At 42.4% G+C, this 19,578-nt stretch overlaps 1 protein-coding gene across 1 annotated transcript in view; it reads right to left on the bottom strand.

The window, feature by feature from the left end:
• Nucleotides 1-19,578, bottom strand: part of OTOG (otogelin) — a 956,473-nt gene that overhangs the window by 836,197 nt on the left and 100,698 nt on the right. Inside the window, exon 7 of the mRNA XM_069221482.1 lies at nucleotides 533-588. Coding sequence (XP_069077583.1) covers nucleotides 533-588 — 56 coding nt within the window. The remainder of the gene's footprint in view (nucleotides 1-532; nucleotides 589-19,578) is intronic.

The raw sequence follows: 19,578 nt of genomic DNA, 5'->3' as shown, positions 1-19,578 counted from the left end.
TAGTGTCATTATCTTCTGCTGCTAGATGTGACTGTGCGTACCTTGAAAAAACAAAGCATGTTTGGCCATTGCATCTCAACACGAGTTCCGTATGCACATGTTCACCAAGAGCATTGCCCTTGCAACGCCAGAACCTGGAACGGCTCATATTACATGAAGCTATTTAGTGTATAGTGTTCTGCCAGAGTGTTAACGTTTATCACCATCTCACAAGGAGAAGTCTCTTTTTAAATGGGACGTTCAACTGTGTGACACGAATCGGAGAGTTGTGGGTATTTGTTAAGGTGGATTGAGACTTCGGGCATATTTACAATAAAGTGGCGCAGCGCTGAGTCAAAATTGCAGTGCCATGCTGTGTCACTTTAGAAACGCAGGGATGCGCTGTATTTACAAAAATACGGTGTGTCTCTGTGTTTCCCTCGGCGCTGGCGCTAAATTAGCTGCTGAGCACCAACACAGCCGCCCTTGCGCCATGGTGCAAGAACGGGTGCGTTGAAGGTGAGATTGTTTTTGTCCAGGAAGGGACACCTACCTGAACAAAATCAATCTTAAAAGGCGATTTGCTCTTTCTATGGGTGTTGCAGAATGCTGCACACATAAAAAGAGAAAAAAATTAGGAGAAATGAATGCATTTCTCCTCATTGCACCATGCTGACAATGTTAGATTTTGTTGCTGCCTCAGGTTTACTAAATTTCTGTGGCAGCGTCAAAATGCAATGGATGTTGCTATGGAACGCCAACAGCAATACCCATTGCATGCCCCTTCCACGCAAAGTGCTGCATGTGAAGGGGCCATATTCAGGTAGTATTAAGGCTCAAAAAGTGTCTTTACGCCACCTTGTAAATATGACCCAGTGCACAGCGCTACCGGAGCATCACAAAAAATAATGCTTATGTGGCGCTACGGACTTGTAAATATGCCCCTTCATCTTTCCTGTTTGGCCGCTAAATCTACTGCTCTACCTTACACACACCATCGACACTGTGCTCTGATCCAGTCTTTTTCTAATTTTAATATTTTAGTCGCTCGGTTTGCTGAGCAGGTTCTGAATATCTCATCAGGTCTTTGGACCCAGTAGTCACTTAAATTCTTTTTATCCTTTGTAATGAACACATAAATGACATTTGTATATCTGTAAAATGTATGTTTTCTTGTATCATGTGTCAAAATGCTTTACGTTCTTTATATTTTTAGGGGCTATATTTACCCTTTGAAGGTTTTATCAATCATTTTACATCCTCTAAAAATATTTAAAATGAATAGTGTCGTTTGTGATTAATCTATATAAATCTCAGTAAGATTGATAAACTGGCTTTGGGCCAGTTACATGTCAAGTTAATTCCCTGGGTAACCAGCAGGGGAGCATACAGTCACCTCTTAGCCCGATTCTTCTGGAGCTGGACGCAGTAAGTCAGTTACGTGTCAAGACTTTGGTTTGTGAACGTCAGTTAGACAATGGTAGAGCCAGTTACCAATCCAGCTCATCACTCTTTGGCTGTGTGGGGGAGACATTGTTCTCGGGTCCAGACAATCATCTATTGGGGCCATGTACCTGGCAAGCTGGAAAGGCTGCGGGCCAGCTATATGTCATGCATGTGACCCTGAAAAGTTGGTATGGCTAGGGCGAGGCCAGTTACTTTAGGGGAGTGCTTCTGAAAGGATTGTTAACATTAAATAAGGGTTTGAGGTATTTTGGAACATCTCATATATTCTTACATATAGTTAATCTTCCGCTTACATCGTTATTCAATTAATTAATTCAATGTTTAGTTTGTAAAGGAATGAGTGCTGATGGCCGACACTTTGCTCAGAATCCTGCAACTGGTGCAATTAAAAGTCAGTGCATCAAATACCAAAACACACCTCATACCTCTTTCATCAACTAGCATTTTCCTGGTTTGTCCATGAGGGACAGGTTTTCCATCATTCTTTTCCACTGTCTCTGCCTTTTGAATTTTCCTCTCTCTTGCCCTCAATAAATATCTGATGAAGGAAAATATGTGTGGATGCCCAAAAACAAGTAGCTCCCACCAGCATACAATTAGTCAAAATAAGCACTGAATAAATTCCACTCACTTTTGGACACAGAGGACCTGATTACGACACTGGTGGTCAGACCGTCATACTGCCAAAGCGGCTGTTGGGAGGATGCCACCAAGCAGACGGCCTCCGGTCAATCACATTAAGATGTTCCTGCAGGGCTGGTGGCGCAGGGAGAGCGGAGGCCATTGCCAGCTACACTGACTGTGCCACCAGCATAGCCAGAAGCTCACTGTTGCCATGTCAGACAGTGCACATACCGACTGTGCTGGCAGGGAGGCCATTGCACTGCCCATGCCATGGGCAATATAGGTGCAGGGCCCCCCTTTTATCCCTTTCTCTGTCTTTCCACTGAGCTTTTAATGGCAGGATCCCCACCGTCAAAAGCTTGGTGGAAAGGCAGGTTCTGATCAGCATGGCAGTGCCGGCATCAGCACCTCTGCGATTGATTATGGCTTTCCCTACTGCTGCGGCAGCGGGATCCAAGGTCCCAGCAGTTGCAGAGGTCTTTTGGGCTCTAACCGCCATCATTGTAATTTGGCGGTCAGACCGCATTGGAGGCAGTAGTTGGACCACCAGCTCGGGGACGGCATAATCGGAAACAGGCCCATAGTCTCTACTCTCACTAGTCAAGCACAATGGACCTGTTAAGTCAGTTGTTTTTATGTGCAGATTGCTTCCTTTGAATACATTTCACAAGAACTAGCCAGGAATTATGCACAACAACGGAATAAGACCCTGCAATATATACTCAATATTTGTTGAGGCTGAGCAAATAGAGTGTAATATTTAGCATATGACAGGGCTTGTGTGATTTTGCTTACTGGGTGCTAATGTTTAAATACCTTTATTATAAAATGCACTCTCAGCATTATAGTTACAATACTTTACTTACTTTAGTTGTTAAGAGGCCTTTTTATGTTGTGACCATTGTAAGTAAGACAGCTATTGTTTTGAAGAAGCACTATAAATAGCCAGACAGGCCCAAAGTATCTATGTGTATTTTTCTGTTTATATACATCCTTGTGAGAGATATCACAATATGGCTCCCACCTGTAAAAACATCTTGCTTTGCATTAGACAAGGTGGCTCGTAGTGAAAAGGGGCCTCCCATTCAAACATATCCTTGGGATCCTTTTCTTTCCAACTGTTTCCAAAGAGTGCGATATCATCTGTCAATCTTCCTAAAAAAGAATTACAAGAAAATTGGCTGAGGAATTACACGAATTTCTTGAAGAGTAATACCAACATATTCAGGTATTTTAGATAACATTTCGTATGTGGAAAAAAAATAAGCGCTAAAACTAATAAAGGAGACGTGCAAAACACTCAACATTTCCAGAACAAAACGTAATTTGGCAACTTTTGATTATAGAAAGATATAAATTATTCAATTATAATTGCGCATAGAATATATTGGTCAAATAACATGGAGACATACAGTCTAGAAGTCAGAGGGCTACAAGTATTTGTAGAAGGTATATAATCTGTAAACAGGTGAAAGGCTGCGTTGAGGATGTTTTAACACAGCTGCTGGTTTCTTCAAGAGGCAGTGACCTAGTGACCTCCAACAGGCGAAGATGTTTCGTCTGACATTTTCTTTTTGTCCGTGATGGTCCTCGGTGTGCACACAGTTAGCTTGCTGGTAAAGAGGCGTGCTAGTGTGCTGGGTATCAGTGAAAACGCACAATGGTCAACACTGAGCTACACAAAGAACTGAAAATAGAGACTGACAAAAACATTCATTTTTTTTTTTAATTAAGGTTTTTATTTTAGCTACCTGACCACATTCTTATCCCAACACAAACAGAGTTGTACTCAAGAGCCATCAAAACTCTTATACTCACCCTCCAGTTCAACCCTCTTCATTGCAACATGGTCGTGGCCTGCAAATCCCTGCTCATAGTTAGTCCAGACTCAACCACGAATGCCATTTCCACTAATGCATTTTTCTGGATTGACCTAAGGTCTGGCCGTTGACATAGCCCACAGATGATTCCCATTTGCAACACAGGTTAGTTATATGATGGCAAGCTATTTTTAACTTTGTCAATTAGGCTGCAAAGCAGAGATACTCAGGGCTGTATAGTACCTGCAGAACGTTGCTTTGATTCTGAAATGCACTGTGGTTTTGGGGAATGGGCAACTGTTGGTATGCCTGCCTGATCATAGGCAGCATTTTACATTCTGCCTAATAACATGGCTTTATCATTCCACACTCAGTTTACTGACCTCCAGAGGTTCAAAGGCTTTTGAAAGAGATGGACGTTGAGAAGCCAGAAGATGCTGGTGCTCCATTCCCCGGAAACACCCCCTTGACAGTCCTACTGCGCTGTGTGAACCAGAAGACATCAGGCATGTTACAGTGGTTGCAAGGTAATGTTTTTGACTGCTGTCACTGTTGGTATTTCAAAGTGGAATAAAACCACATGGTGCTGCAGGGTAAAAATAATGGTGCAATGGAGGTGAGGTGAGGTCAGTTCTCGGGAACCTTCCCTTGAAGATTTCTTTCGGTCCTGGTAAACTGTCAGCTGTTGTCTGCTATTCCTGGGCTTTGGTTATTCTGCATGTGTGGAAGCAGTTTTGACCAAGACCGAAGACCGAGATTAGAGACAGTATCTAAAGATCCTCCAATTCTGATACTATATCCTTGGCGGTGGTGGGGTTTGGGAGCCGGGAGACAACTGTGGAGGCAGTTGCAGGTGGGGTGGTTGCTGTTCCATGGTGCTTTCTTTGTTATTTACTAGTCCTGACTGACAAGTGGCAAGCAGCTCCTGGGTGTCAGAAGAGGCGCGTCTGGCAGAATGATCCCACCAAACATTATAAGAACATAGCCACTGACAAGATGGAAATAAGCAATCCAAACAAGGGAGTTTTAGAAAATAAATAAGGAATGAAGCAAGCTGGGCCGAATCGAAACATAAGGTAATAAGGGCTGATTGGTGTTTTCATTTCTACTGCTGCAGAGACCGCATCCTAATGTGGTATACTCCAAGTTTTCATACTCTGTCACTTACTGAGAACATCACCATCATCATACACTTTGCTGTTGAGGAGATCCAAAAGACATGAAGCTTCTTTTGTCCTACACAAAGCCATGTGTCTGCCTATTTGTCAACATTCACAGCATGTTATACAGGTCCCCCAAAAGAGCAGTTATAAGTAGATTGGTTTCCCAGGCAATGCAGAATGATGATAAGCAGAGCTGTCCCTGACAAGCATTTAACTCATGAAACTGCAGATCTCACTAAACGTCAGCACTTAGCTAACTAAGCCAACTTGCTGGCATTACACGGAGCTTCTCCAACAGTATACAGTTGGAAAAAGATGACAGTGCAAAATTATTAAAGGGATTATTGGTGTGTAAAAACTCAGTGGAAGGATAAAGGTGGAAGGGAAGGGTGGTTAAAGATTGCAAAGAGTGCTCAAGCTGAACTTTCACAGTGTACAAGCTAGGAGACTGTCCTGAGACAAAATAAACAAGCATTGGCAAAGCCAATAGGTCTTGCCTTTGAGAGCTATTGGTTTAGCAGTGTATTGCAGCCTTGCTCTACAGCAGTGCGGATGTTTTGTAGTGTGGCTAAAACTAATTTTAAAAAGTAAAATAACACAGCCAAGGCTATAGCACTCTTTTTAAGTGCATTAGCGCTGGATGCATGATTGTCTTTTTGCATCATTATTACTTTTAGCTATACTGCACAGCAGCCACGCTGCTTACAGCATAGCTATAAATACTGCCAAACTCAGCAATGCCCATGCTTTACAGCATGAACAAAAGGAAAGTGCGGAGCCAACAGTCTCAAAGTTGACCCCTATTGGCTTTGGCAATGTTTGTTAAGTCTTGGTGCAACACTCCTGTGATTCTGTGAAAATCAGGTAATCTCCCCATGCGAGAAAAAAAAATGTAATTCGGCATAAATCTTATCAAATAAACAAAACAATTCTGCCTATGTCCATGCTGAAATACATCTGGGAGCAGATAACATCTGTTGTCACATTAAATGCAGATAACATCTGTTGTCACAATAAATATCCACATCAAAGGAGAAAGGGCTTATTTGAAGTGCGTAAGGCACAGTAAAACACTGCTACAAATGGCAAGTGGTTCAACAAGGTCAACAGGGAAAAATAAAATATCAAAGTAGCACCTCAATCACAGTGCAATAAGCGGAAGGACACCAGTCAATACTAGTTGAAAGAATAGGACTTGAAGCCAGAATGTACTGGCCAATCAGAAGTCAGCAAATAAGAGTGGCAGTGAAGCCAACAAATGTTTAAGAAAGGGCAGGCTGCAAGCCCCTTGTTGTTTACAATATCTCTTACAAGTGAGAAGCATGAAGCACATGCACTATTGCAGGCGAGATCTAAAAGGGAGGAGAGAATTCTGGTTTATCATACACCCCTGTGTACATGGGGGAAGAGGTGGTACATCACTAAAAATCTAACACCAAGGCTGAGAAATCTTGCAAGAGAGTAAAATGCCACAATAGACTATTTTATCCTGCCTTTTTCTTCCTGCGATTTGTTGATGAGGGAAATGTGAAATAAAGTAATTATTTGCTGTTCAAGCTGTCAGTGAAGTTTCATTTGCATTTAATGTTCCCACTAAAAATTAAATATTTTGTTTATTCTTTTTTTCACGCGCTATAAAGCATCAGATCTGTTACAACCTTGTGGCCATGCCGGAGCATTTTGTTAAAATTCATTATGGTCTCTTCAGAACAGTATTTTGGATTACTACAGGTTGTTCTCCTCTACTACTCTTTTGCAGAATCTCACATGGCTTTATGAATTTGCCCCATGATATCTCAAATGGGAATATTTGGGGAATATTCATATACAATTGGTTGTGTTAGACAATTTTTGAGTGTGTGATTGCCACGTTTTCTCGTGCTGTTGACTGCCTACAGCAGTTTGTACAAGTAGTAGGGACTCTGCCATCTTAGCTCTTTTCTTAATAGGGAGTTGGACATTTCGGGGCGTTTCATAAAGGTATGTAACAGTCTGAAAAAGAGAGTCCTGTAGTAATACTTCACAGACTCACAAATGCGTTGGTGATTCGGCCTACTGTCTTGCGTTTATAGTTGTATCTGAGTTCAGTGTTGAAGTCCGTGTGACATACTGCTATGTGAAGGTGGCAATAAGGGTTTAATGGACTTTCCACTGCTGGTCACAGGCATTTGGAGTATTTTGACAGAAACCATAGTTCTTTTCACAATAATAATTTACAACTACATTGTAGAGGGTAATGTTATGCTCAGTTTGTAACAAAATTGAATTCTGTTGAGCAACTGATAAATCTGAATGAGCAGGGTGCTGAAAGAATAGTGTCTGCAGACTGTTATCAAAATGAAAATGGCAAAAAAATATATACAATTGCATTTTAATAATAATATATAAAATTTAGAGAGTAATTGAATCTCTGACTGTACTTTTAAGGCCTTTAGCAATCCACAGCACAAGCACACTTGTTCTCTCACTAATGCTCCTGGAGACAGGCTGTGCCCTCCAGAGCACACCATGATCTACCAATAAATGAAAAGTTTGATAAAAGCATCTTTTGGGTTGCACTTAATAGGAATGAATGTGCTTTGAAGTGGTACTGGATGACACGAGGCAAACCTAGGTGAAAGTAGGTGGGTGACCAAGGAGACTGCACACATTGGCAATGTGAATAAAAGTCAAAACATGTTGGAGAGCTGTGGACAAAACACTCAGTTCTCTGTGTGGGCATACAGATCCCCCAAACCACTGCATCTGAACTCTATCATGGGGTCAGTCCTTAAACAATTGCCCAGATCTCATAACAAAATGTAATGCTGTGCAGGTCCACACACATTATGAAAAATAATTTCCCCGCTAATCACAATATGTATTGTATAAACTGGCTGTGTAAAAACATTGTTTCCTTCTCCTGCTCCACCCTTCGGGCCTCTGTATCCTCACCCTGAGAGCAGGCTCCCAGGACATCAGGGACAGCACTTAGCAGCCAAGACACTGCAGCAGAGGAAACCACCAGGGTCAAGCCCAGATAGGAGGTCTGCCAATCAACACTTGGTGTCCAAGGTTCGGTCAGGACTGTGTCTATGGAATTGACCAGTTGTCTCCTACTCAACCACACCAAGCAATCACTTTTCATTGGGCTGGTGCCCAGATGGTCTGTTGAACAAAGGCTTCTCTACCCCAGGTCTCCTTTTACATATTACTAAGAATGGGCAGGCCTCACCCTAGTCACATTCCTCACACTCAGGTGCTTTTGCCAAAAAGCCTAAGCCATTCCGTAAGAAATTGGGTTATTGGTTGAGGGAGGTTAAAGCCTACTCAAGCAACAAGTAGTTAAGCAACAACCACAACCTTTGTCGGGAAGGTCCACAAAAGTCAATAAATTAACCAGTGCTTAACTCTGTGGTAATTTGACACAAAAGTATTCAGGCTTAACTTGTTGGCACTATGCTAACTATTTATGCAGCACACGAACAGTAATATAGTGAAAACACAACAAACAAAATTCTAAACCAATTTAGAAAAATGTAGAAATATTTAATAAACAAAGTGAGACCAGAATGACAAAATCCAATCAGTAGAATCAGTGATATAGAATTGTAAATTTCACAAAAAAGCAAAAAACACCACTCGTAGCCACAATTTCAAGCCAATTGCAATGGACTGTGGGTGGGCTACAGGGACGAGGAGTTACCTTCTCAAAGCCATCACAAAGAGTTATTTTCATGCTGGAAGAGGCCACGAGAAGGAGGCTTTTGGCAAAAAGAACAGCTTGGGTGTTGTGAAAGCCCAATTTCAGGATTTTCACCTTCTTCTTGAAGAGGGGTGCACTATGTTACCAGCCAAGGGTCCATGACCCCAGGAGTCACCTCTTGGTGGCCAGGGGCTCACTCTCACAGAGGCCAACAGGGCTCAGGCAGGGCTAGTTGCAAGTCCGGACAGGTCCAGTTGCAGCAGGTCAGCTGGGCATTTGCAGGGAGGCCTTAGGAGCTTGATGTTTCTCTGTAGCTCAGAACACAAGGTCAGCCAACTGACCCTTAGAGTCACTCAGGTTTGCCTCGGATGAAGGGAGCGAGTCTAGCCTTCCTTTACAGAGAGCACAACCGTCCTCAGCCAGTAGGACAGTCCTCTGGGGAACAAGGCAGGCTTCAAGCAGCAGGACAGTTGTCTGAGGAATATAGCAGGCCTCAAGCAGCAGGGCAGTCCTCTGGGGAACAAGGCAGTCCTTCTTTAGTAATATCTTCAAGTCTAGAAGTGTACTGAACAGTGGCTCAGGAGGTCCATTATTTTTTTATTCCTGATGTCATTCTTTGAAATGGGGTAATTTTCTAGACTACTCCCACATGTGGTTCTGGAAAGGTTTTCCCTTCCACTGCCAAGGCTTCCAGAAATCCAAGAAGTCTGGGGTGACAAAAGACTAGTGGCAGGGTGTTTGTGTGTGCTGGAATCAAACCCTTTGAAAATTAAGTGGGGCAGGGAACAGCTCTGCCCCCACCCATCCAGGCAGGATGTTCCATCCTGCCCACATCTAGAACCCTATTGTTCACTATCAGGGCCCAATATGCATTTTTAATTGGTGGAGACATTAACAGGCCCAGTCAGCTGGAAGAGCTAAGACATTTGTGTAAGCTTTTAAACAGGAAAATGGCAACTTTTTAAAAGTCACATTTTTGGTCCGACTTTACTATTAAAGAGAAGTTTAAACTACAATTCATTTCTGTCCAAACAGGACATTTCTAAATTCTCCCAACCAAACGTTAACATTTATTAAATGTAATAGGGTAACCCGATGCTATCATTTGGGAAAGGTAGATCTTATAGTGAAAAATATATTTAGTCGTTTTTCACTGCCAGGAAATATAAAACTTAAAAACACATGTCCTACTTTTCTAATGCAATGTACCCTTCCCGATGGGATGTCTACTGCCTACCTTAAGCTTTACATATGTTTTAAAAATGAAGGTTTAGGCCTGGCCTAAGGTATATTTTACCAGGTCGAACTGGCAGTTTTAAACTGCAATACATGCCTGAGACATGTTTTAAAGTGCTGCTTTAGTGGGTGGCACAATAGGTGCTGCCGTCCGACTAGCAGCAGGTAATTTACAAGAGTTTAGGTACCCTATACTAGGGCTCCACAGGTAAATTAAAGGTGCCAATCAGGCGTAGACCAATTTTACCTTGCTTTGTGAGGAGGACACAAGCACTTTACCACTGGTTAGCAGTTGTAAAGTGCACAGAGACTTAGTGCCAACAAAAAATCATTTTAGGAAACAGCAGGGATGAAGGCAAAAGGTTTGTGGGAGATCCTGTAGAGGGGGGCAGGTCCAACACATTTTTTTATTGTTTTGGGAGGAGTTTCCACATCTTATTAAAGGGAAACACTGACAGGGGCCAGTTGCTAGCAGGCTAATACTAACTAGACAACTACAGTTTCAGGCAGACAAAATCTAACTTTTTACAAGTTACTTTTCCTGAATTTTCGTCACAAATCTGACTTCACCAGGGAATTAGATTTTTAACAATTATATTTAAAATAGTGGTTGAATCATTTCTGTAGCTTATCACAAACCTGAGTTAACAGAACTAGTATTTTGTTCTGAACTTTCCTATCATCCATCTACATAGGAAGTGATATCACTATATTTCCTATCCTCCATCTTCACAGGAAGTGACAAATTTGGATTTCCCATCATCCATCTGTGACATCACTGGTTTCCCACCCATGGAACCCTATGCTCCTTCTCCCTTCCAGGAAGTTCTTAATGGTGACTGCAGCATGGACATGCCCAGGCACACAAAAGATGCACCAGGGCCAAGCCCACCTGTGCACGTCAATGCCGGGACCTCGCATAGTGTCAAGAACACTGGTTCTTCCCCTAACCACCACTACCCTGCCACACTCTGTGCTCTCAACCCCAGCCATCACTCACCACAATGCTGTGACAGCTCATAACAAGGTAGGAGCTTTCACTTTCACATCTAACAAGTTTTCATTCACTCTCCCACACCCTGCACCCACCACTCCTGCAACAACAGCATCCACAACCCCCTCGCTCACACTTACACAAACCAGCCACCCATTCATACAGACCAAGCACCACCCACACTTGTATGCGTTCTTTTCAACACCTGCTGGCTCATCAAAAATGTCACAATATGGGACCTATTCAATGACCATGTTCCTGCCTTGCTCTTCGTCACTGAAACATGGCTATACCCAGCCTCTGCACCAGATATCACTATAGCCATACCGCCAGCTTAAAGATCAACAAACATGACTGACCACACAAGCTTAGAGGCAGAATCACCATCATATTTAAATATAATATCAGCTGCACCACCTACACGGACACCCAGGCGAGCTAGATGGAACAGCTCATGTTCAAGATACCTATCACCTTCATATACAGATCACCAAGACCAAGCACCATTTTTGCCAGTGACATAACAGACAGTGACATAACGGACTTGATCGCAACCTTCGTCATCAATGCCAGCACCTTAACCTTCACCTAGAATATCACACAACTCTATGGCCTTTCTAGGAAAACCTCAGAAACCTTGGCCTCACATGGCATGTTACCAAACCCATCCAATCCACTTGACATCTATTGGACAACTATGACCTGGACCATGCCATAGTCAGTTTAACAATACCCATACCGCACCACGACAGACCTACCACCACTTGAAATACCTGCTACAGCTGGAAAAGCATCACATAATAGAAGTGAGCTGCCTCCTTCTCCACGACCCAGCCAGTGCACACTAGCAATAAGTTATAAGCCATCAAGAACATCAACAGCTGGATCACCACATGCACCAACACCATAGCTCCCCAAAAGCGCAACCGAATGGCAAGAAAACAACCATGGGCCATTTGGCACACAGAGGCTGACCACACGCTAGTGCAAGCAACTGGAGCTACAAATGTGGAACAAGTCAAGACACCACAGATAAAAACATCTGCAAATCAGCCTAAAGACGCTACCACCAGCAGAGACGTAACACCAAATGCACAGCTCTTGCAGATTGCATCAACATTGGCACTAACAATCTTTGCCCAACTCAAATATTTCAACATGCCTCCAGTCACCTCAAGCAACATCGCGTCCTCACAAGAGCTTTGCAACAAGCTCTCATAACTTTTCTGTAAAACAATCATCTCCATAAACAGCAACTTTGAACCTCAACCAATCAGCGTTGCAACTCAACTTCCCATTACGGACAAACAACTGGACTGCAACCCACAGTGACTGTCAGTGGCTGAGATTAATTTAAGCATTCCATCTATCACTTTTTGTATACATCACTGTGACACCCTAGGTGGGATTTGACATGGGTCCTGTGCACACTGTGTCAGTGGAAACAAGCTATACCTAACTGATGAGCCCTAATAAGGGCAAAACCGGTCTTGGGTTGCTTGCCTTATTGTTCAGGGAGGACCTGTATTGGCAGGTGGGACTGGACCGTTCCTACAGGAGCAGAGTCTAGACTGATTTGCATATGTCTGGGTACAAAGTGAGGTGGTAGGGTGTGCAAAAAAAGATGGACTGGAATGCCACCGTGAGTAATTACCAGTGGCTGAATTTAATTCAAGCATTACATCCATCACCTTGTTGTAGCACTTTAAAGGCTGCAGCAGACTGGTAGACCTGAAGTCAGACTTTTTTTGACAGTCTAGTGAATGACAACATGAGCAGCAATCCACAGGTGACATTTAATTTACCATGCCATTTGTGTATTTTCATTCAATTAGACATTAACCAATTCTTTTATGTTTTAGGGATCAGAGCTACAGGGATACAATGAAGCCTGGTCAGCAGTGCCACACCTGACAAATCAGGAGCATCAGACGACAATAAATGGGGCTACCATGCAAGAAGAGGTATTTTCTCACAGTGTGCATTTGTGAATCAAAACTTTGGCTGATCACTGATTTCAGATCTCTATGAAAAGAGCACGTTTGAATCGGCCACTCTCCTGTTAATATACTTTGTATGTACGCATACTAATTCGGCCACACTGACAAACGTATTACCGTAATTACATGACTCTGACTTAGTGGAGAAGTTCAGGAATACTGGGACAGGTAAAGCGAAGAAGGAACCCCTATGACTCGTTATTTTCCTAATGGTTCTCTGAAGATGAGAAACAACATTATCATGTGGAAAAAAACATCTTTTGATATACAGAACATGAAAGTTGATCATGGTGGCATTATGGGGTGGTGCTTTGGTTCTAATGCTCTACAGCAAATATTAAAATCTAGCTCCTCCCAGGGAAAGCATAAATAATACACAAGAGAAATGTCCCCAAAAAGAAATCGTTTTTTAATTCCTCCTCCAAGGCTATTTAAATGATAGTGCAGGGATTCCTGATACGTAGTGTTTGATATGCAGGTATCTATACAGATCAGTCTAAAACATTGTTGTTTATTGTGGCATTTTACGAAGCTTTGAAACATTTAAGCACCTAAACAGAAAGCCAGAAGGAAGACTTTGAAAGGCAGAGCGGCAGCATTCCTATATCTGTCCAGTAGTCATGCCTTAGCTTGAACCCTGTTGAGAGAGAGAGTGTGTGTGTGTGTGTGTGCATGCATGCGTGTGAGTGTGTTTGTGTGATATCTATGGTACTGAGATACACACAACAGGGGGAGATGGTAACCACCCACAAATGATGAATAGGCTAGAAATAGAAACTGGAGAGAAGATTGATTTGTGCGCTTTATAGGTATTAGCATAAGTACAAATCATGCTTTCTTTGTAGAATGGCTTGTGTTAATAATGCACGCAAGTTGCATAGCTTAAGACAAACAACGTAACCATGTTCTTCATGTACACCATCCATTTTAGGACATTCTAATTCCTCACTCCTCATCCCTACATCTCATCCCTCTTTCTCATCCTTACTTCCCATCCCTGCTTCTCATCATTGCTTCTCATCATTGTTTCTCGTCCATCATCCCTACATCTCAACCATCATCCCTGCTTCTCTTCCACCATCACAAATTCTCATCCCTGCTTCTCATCCCTACTTCTCACCCATCACCCCTACATCTCATCCATCATCCCTATTTCTCTTCCATCATCCCTACTTCTCTTCCATCATCCTTACTTCTCTTCAATCATCCCTACTTCTTATCCATTATACCTACTTCTCATCTATCATCCCTATTTCTTATTCATCATACATGATCCCTATGTCTCATCCATCATCCCTACTTCTCATCCATCAACCCTACTTCTTATCCCTCATACCTCCTTTTTATCCCTACATCTCATCCATCACCCCTACTTCTCTTCCATCATCCCTATTTCTCATCCCTCATCCCTGCTTCTCATGCCTACTTCTTATCCATCATTCCTACCTCTTATCCATCATGCATCATCCATATTTCTCATCCATACTTTGTATGCACCATCCACCAGGCCTACTTCTCATCCATGATTCATCATGTCTTTTTCTCATCCCTACTTCTCATGAATCATCCATTATCCCTACTTCTCATCCTTACATCTAATACATCATCCATCATCCCTACTCCTCATCCATCGTCCCTAGTCCTCATCCCTCAATTATACCAAAACATTTTCAGTTTTGTGAAGCACACCTTCACACTGATTGGTTGGCAAAACAAAACAGAGTTGAGAGAGAGAGAGAGAGCTGCATTCTATTTCACTGAAAACCAGCCTTCTCATTGCATGTGCTAGATGAAGACTGATGAGAGGAAATACAAATGTGTGCTTGTTTGGAGTGAATATGAGGCTGTACAGCATTTCATTTTATTTAAGTGTCTTTCTGTTTACATAGGCCTCTGCATAAAGCTCTGCTGGTTTGGGGAAGACAAGGAGCCCTACTTTGGCCATAAGTCAGCTCTTGGAGAAAGAGTTAGGCAGTTCAGCAAAAAAAAATCTGTTTTCAATTTCATATGTAGGAAAGAAAATGTAAAAAATCAACACTAGAGACAGCAGTACAATGAATCAGAAACATTTTCTGGTTTGTTATTTGTAACAAATACAACATTTTCTGGTTTGTTATTTGTAACAAATACAACATTTAGGTCTGACACTGCTTTTAGCTCTGAGGGTTGTTTTTTTCTTTTCTTGAAGTTTGCAGATTTCAGGCCCAGTTGACCTTCAGTTGTGTAGGATACCAGGACGAACAAGGCCTGAACAAGGGGAAAGTTCAAGGTAAATACTGACTCAATAAAAATAAAAACTAGCATGCCTTTTAAAATGTTTCGTTTACAAACCCTTAATGTTAGCAGCATGCACAGCGGGCTAGCATCTATTACTTGCTCACAAATACCATGAATTTGTTTTTCTTAATGTATTTAAAGTTAACATTGGGGTCAGGGAGAATGCTAACGAATTAGGGAAATCTCACCTTCATGTTTTCCTTTTTCGTGTTGCACTGCATCTGAATGGTGTTTTGATTGCTTCATCCCTAATTGCCACAAAGTGTTTTTCTTTTTAAGTACAACATGTTGAAAGCCTATTTGTAATGACATGCATCAAAATATTAGTAGACTTCAAATATACAAAGTATACCTATTCTATTAAACCTCATAACTCCATATTTTGATATTTTCCCTGCAAATTTCAACATTTTGCACCCGCCAGTTGTATAGATATTTTTAGCTGGCTGTCAATTGTTTTGGTGAAATCTCAGTTTAACATCACAGAAAGAGTTGTTTGACTGTTTTTTGCATTTTCGTTTTCTATGACTTTATTTGTGGGATTGCAACAATGGTTGAGCAAGCAATGTTTACATTTCGTGGTGTTAAGTGGTGTCTGAAGTATTTTATGAAAGTTCTATATTGAAATATTGCTAGCAACACTTCACAGTTTGCAGGTAACATATTTGAATGCTGTAAATAAAATACTTCCAACTCACATCTGTTTACATTATCCTGACAATACCACTAACAAAATCAAATATCTTTTACTCAAATGTTGTTTACATCATTATCCTGAGTGCTTAGAGGGAGGATGTATTCTGGCAGGGGGGAGCCTTACAAGTTCCAGTGTGCACCACAAAGAGGTCAGGCAGTTGCCAGGGATGAGGCCAGGCTGCTCTTGCCACCAACCCCCTAGGCGATTTCTGGGCTGATCGTATCAGATTCAGTGTGCCTGGAACCTGACTATCCTTGTGCAGAGACACCAGACACACTATGCGATACTACTGCAATCAACTTAAATCAGGACCTAGAAGTCTTGGGGGCTCTGGTGTGCCTACCACAGTGTAAAGGTCTGTCTAGCTTGTGCTGTCAGAGAAAGAGCATTTTTAGTTCTGTCTAAAACAATGTTGTTTGTTGATATTGTTGAGGGCTACTTTGTATCATCAAACCTATATCCACGATTATGAGAAGTATATTTGATAACTGCTGTACGGACTACCTAAACAGAGCTGCATGAGTTGATGTTTAGTGTGCTTTGGGTCTGGGTTGTATGCTCCTGAGATTTTTTGATACTGTCATCCAGAGCTACTGTATATTCCTGTCTATAATTAAGCACTGTCTCTTGAATTTTAATTGTTGGTCCTATAGGAGAAAACAAGATGGTGTTTGTTAAGGGCATTATGCCTATTTCTAGGGGCTCTATAGTCTGTCAAAAAAGGAGCTAGATTGCTAATACTAGATAGTAACAGATGATATACATCATGAGCAAGTTGAATTGGCAAGAAAGATTGTGGGTCACAGTATAGAAATATTAGAATTTGGGGCACTGCAGCATTGGGGTTCACTGATGATAAGTGGTGTTCACAGTGATAAAGTAACTGGGGTTCTTGAGCACACTACTTGGGTGCATTGCTCATGCTTCACTAAGAGACAATAATCACTGGGGATACTCATGTAAACAACATTTGAGTGAGAGGTATTCAATTGTGTTAGCAGTATTGTCAGAATAATTTAAACATATGTGAGTTGGAAGTATTTTAATTACAGCATTCAAATATGTTGCCTGCAAAGTTGAAAGTTTAGATAGCAATATTTCAATATAGAACTTTTGTAAAATACTTCAGAGGCCATTGCTTGCACAGCCAGTGTTGCTATCCTACAAATAAATCAAATAAAACGAAAATGCAAAAAACAGTCAACCAAATGTTTCTGTGATGTTAAACTCAGATTTCAACAAAATCATAGATAAGCATCTAAAGCTATCCATACAACTGGCTGGTGCAAAAAGTTGAAATTTGCAGGGAAAATATCAAAACCGGGAGATATGAGGTTTAATAAAATAGTTATCCTTTGTATATTTGAAGCCTACTAATAACTTGATGGTTGTCAGTACTAATAGTCTTTCAACATGTTGTAATTAAAAAGAAAAACACTATTTGGCAATTGGGGATGAAGAGATCAAAACATTATTCAGATGCAGTGTGTTAACATGAAAAATGAAAACATGAAGGTGTGAGTTTTTCTAATTGGCTAACATTCTCCCTGACCCCAATGTTAACTTTAAGAACTTTAAGAAGAAAACAAAATACATGTTACATACAAGTGTATCCTGCTGACATTAAGGGTTTGTAAATGAAACATTTTAAAAGTCATCCTAGCTTTTATCTTTATTGAATCTGTGTTTACCTTAATCTTCCCCTCTATTCAGACCTTGTTCTTCCCAGTTTCCTACACAACTGAATCTCAACCAGACCTGAAGTCTGCAAACTGCAAGAAAAGATAAAAAAGCTCTCATAGCTAAAGGCAGCCACAGACTTAGGCCCTCATTACGACCTTGGCGGTCGGTGGTAAAGCGGCGGTAAGACAGCAAACAGGCCGGTGGAAAAAAATTGGAATTATGACCGCGGCGGTACTTGACCATTCCGACCGCCATGGTGGTGAGAACCGCTGGACTGGAGATTGCGGTCTCCAGCCCGGCGGTCGTCACTAGACCACCGACGGTATAAGGACCCTGCATACCGCCATGGATCTCGGGTGGTTGGGAACCGCCATGAGATCCATGGCGGTAGGCACTATCAGTGCCAGGGAATTCCTTCCCTGGCACTGATAGGGGTCAACCCCACCCCGCTACCCCCCACAAATCCTCCCCCAACACCCCCCTGCCACCCCTCAAAGGTGGCACAACCCCCTTCCCACCCGACCCCGAACATGCACATATACACACCCCTACACGCACACACCCCCAACATGCACATATACACACCCCTACACGCACACACCCCCAACATGCACATATACACACCCCTACATGCACACACCCCCAACATGCACATATACACACCCCTACACGCACACACCCCCAACATGCACATATACACACCCCTACACGCACACACATCCAACATGCACATATACACACCCCTACATGCACACATACACCCCGACAACACAAACCCGCACACATACAAACAGACATGCACACCGTCCGACCCGCACACATTTCCCATACACACAGCACCCCCGCACGGATACACTCACTCACTCACCCCCTCTACACTCTCACACGCACACCCCCATGCACGCACACAACACACAACGCCCCCCCACCCCCTTCCCTAAGGGACGATCAACTTACCTTGTCCGTTGATCCTCCGGGAGGGGACGGGATCCATGGGGGCAGCTCCGCCACCAGAACACCATCACCAGAACACCGCCACACCGAATCATGGGACGTGATTCAGTGGGCGTTGTTCTGTTGACGTGGCGGTGGAGGTTGAGCAACGAAAAAGGACGGCGGCCTGCCAGCGGTCATAATACGCGGCGCGGAAGACCGCCACCACTGGCGGTCTTCAGCACGGCGGTACCTCAGCAGTCTTGCGAAATGACCGCCGAGGTCGTAATGACCCCCTTAATCATTTTATTTGTTACAAATAAAAATGAAACCAGAAAAGGTGTCCAGTGAATTGGATTGCACTGTCTCAAGTGTTGATTTTAAATATTTTCTGTCCTACATATGAAACTGAAACCAGAAGGTTTTCAATTAACTGTATAACAGGGCTCCTTGTCTTCCCCAAACTAGCAGAGCTTTCTGCAGAGGCCTGTGTAAAAAGAAAACACACTTACTTAAATAAAATATAATGCTGTACAGCCAGAGGTTAATGTGTAAATAAAAACTTGCGGGTGCCCAAAACTCTCCTCTGAAACAGGCGGCACTGCATTTAAAAGTGTGAGGACAGAATACTGAAGCAGCGTAATCCTAAAGCCATCTTGGGCCTCTCTGATCCACTTATAGGCACTCCCTGTCCATTCAGCTTACTCTCACAGCTTTCTGCTTTCTCCCTTTGTGACGCTCTGTCATCTTTCTTTGCTTCATCTTTTCCATAATTGTCTTTTGCTCACACTAATTGCCTGATGCAGCAAAATAAGTACCAACCCTCAAAAATAAGTGCTGGTGCCCCCTAGTGGCAACTGTCGCTCCAAATTAAGCACTGTGTACATCTGTGAATTCACTGGAAACAAACACACAGTTGTATTTCATTTCCTCCATCTTCATTCAGCACATGCAATGAGAAGGCTGTTTTTCAGTGAAATAGAATGCAGTGCTCTCTTTTAACTCTGATTGGCTGTTGCC

This window comes from Pleurodeles waltl, chromosome 3_1 (assembly GCF_031143425.1).
Source record: "Pleurodeles waltl isolate 20211129_DDA chromosome 3_1, aPleWal1.hap1.20221129, whole genome shotgun sequence".
NCBI classification, from domain to species: Eukaryota; Metazoa; Chordata; class Amphibia; order Caudata; family Salamandridae; genus Pleurodeles; species Pleurodeles waltl.
This window is presented reverse-complemented; position numbering and strand designations above follow the sequence as displayed.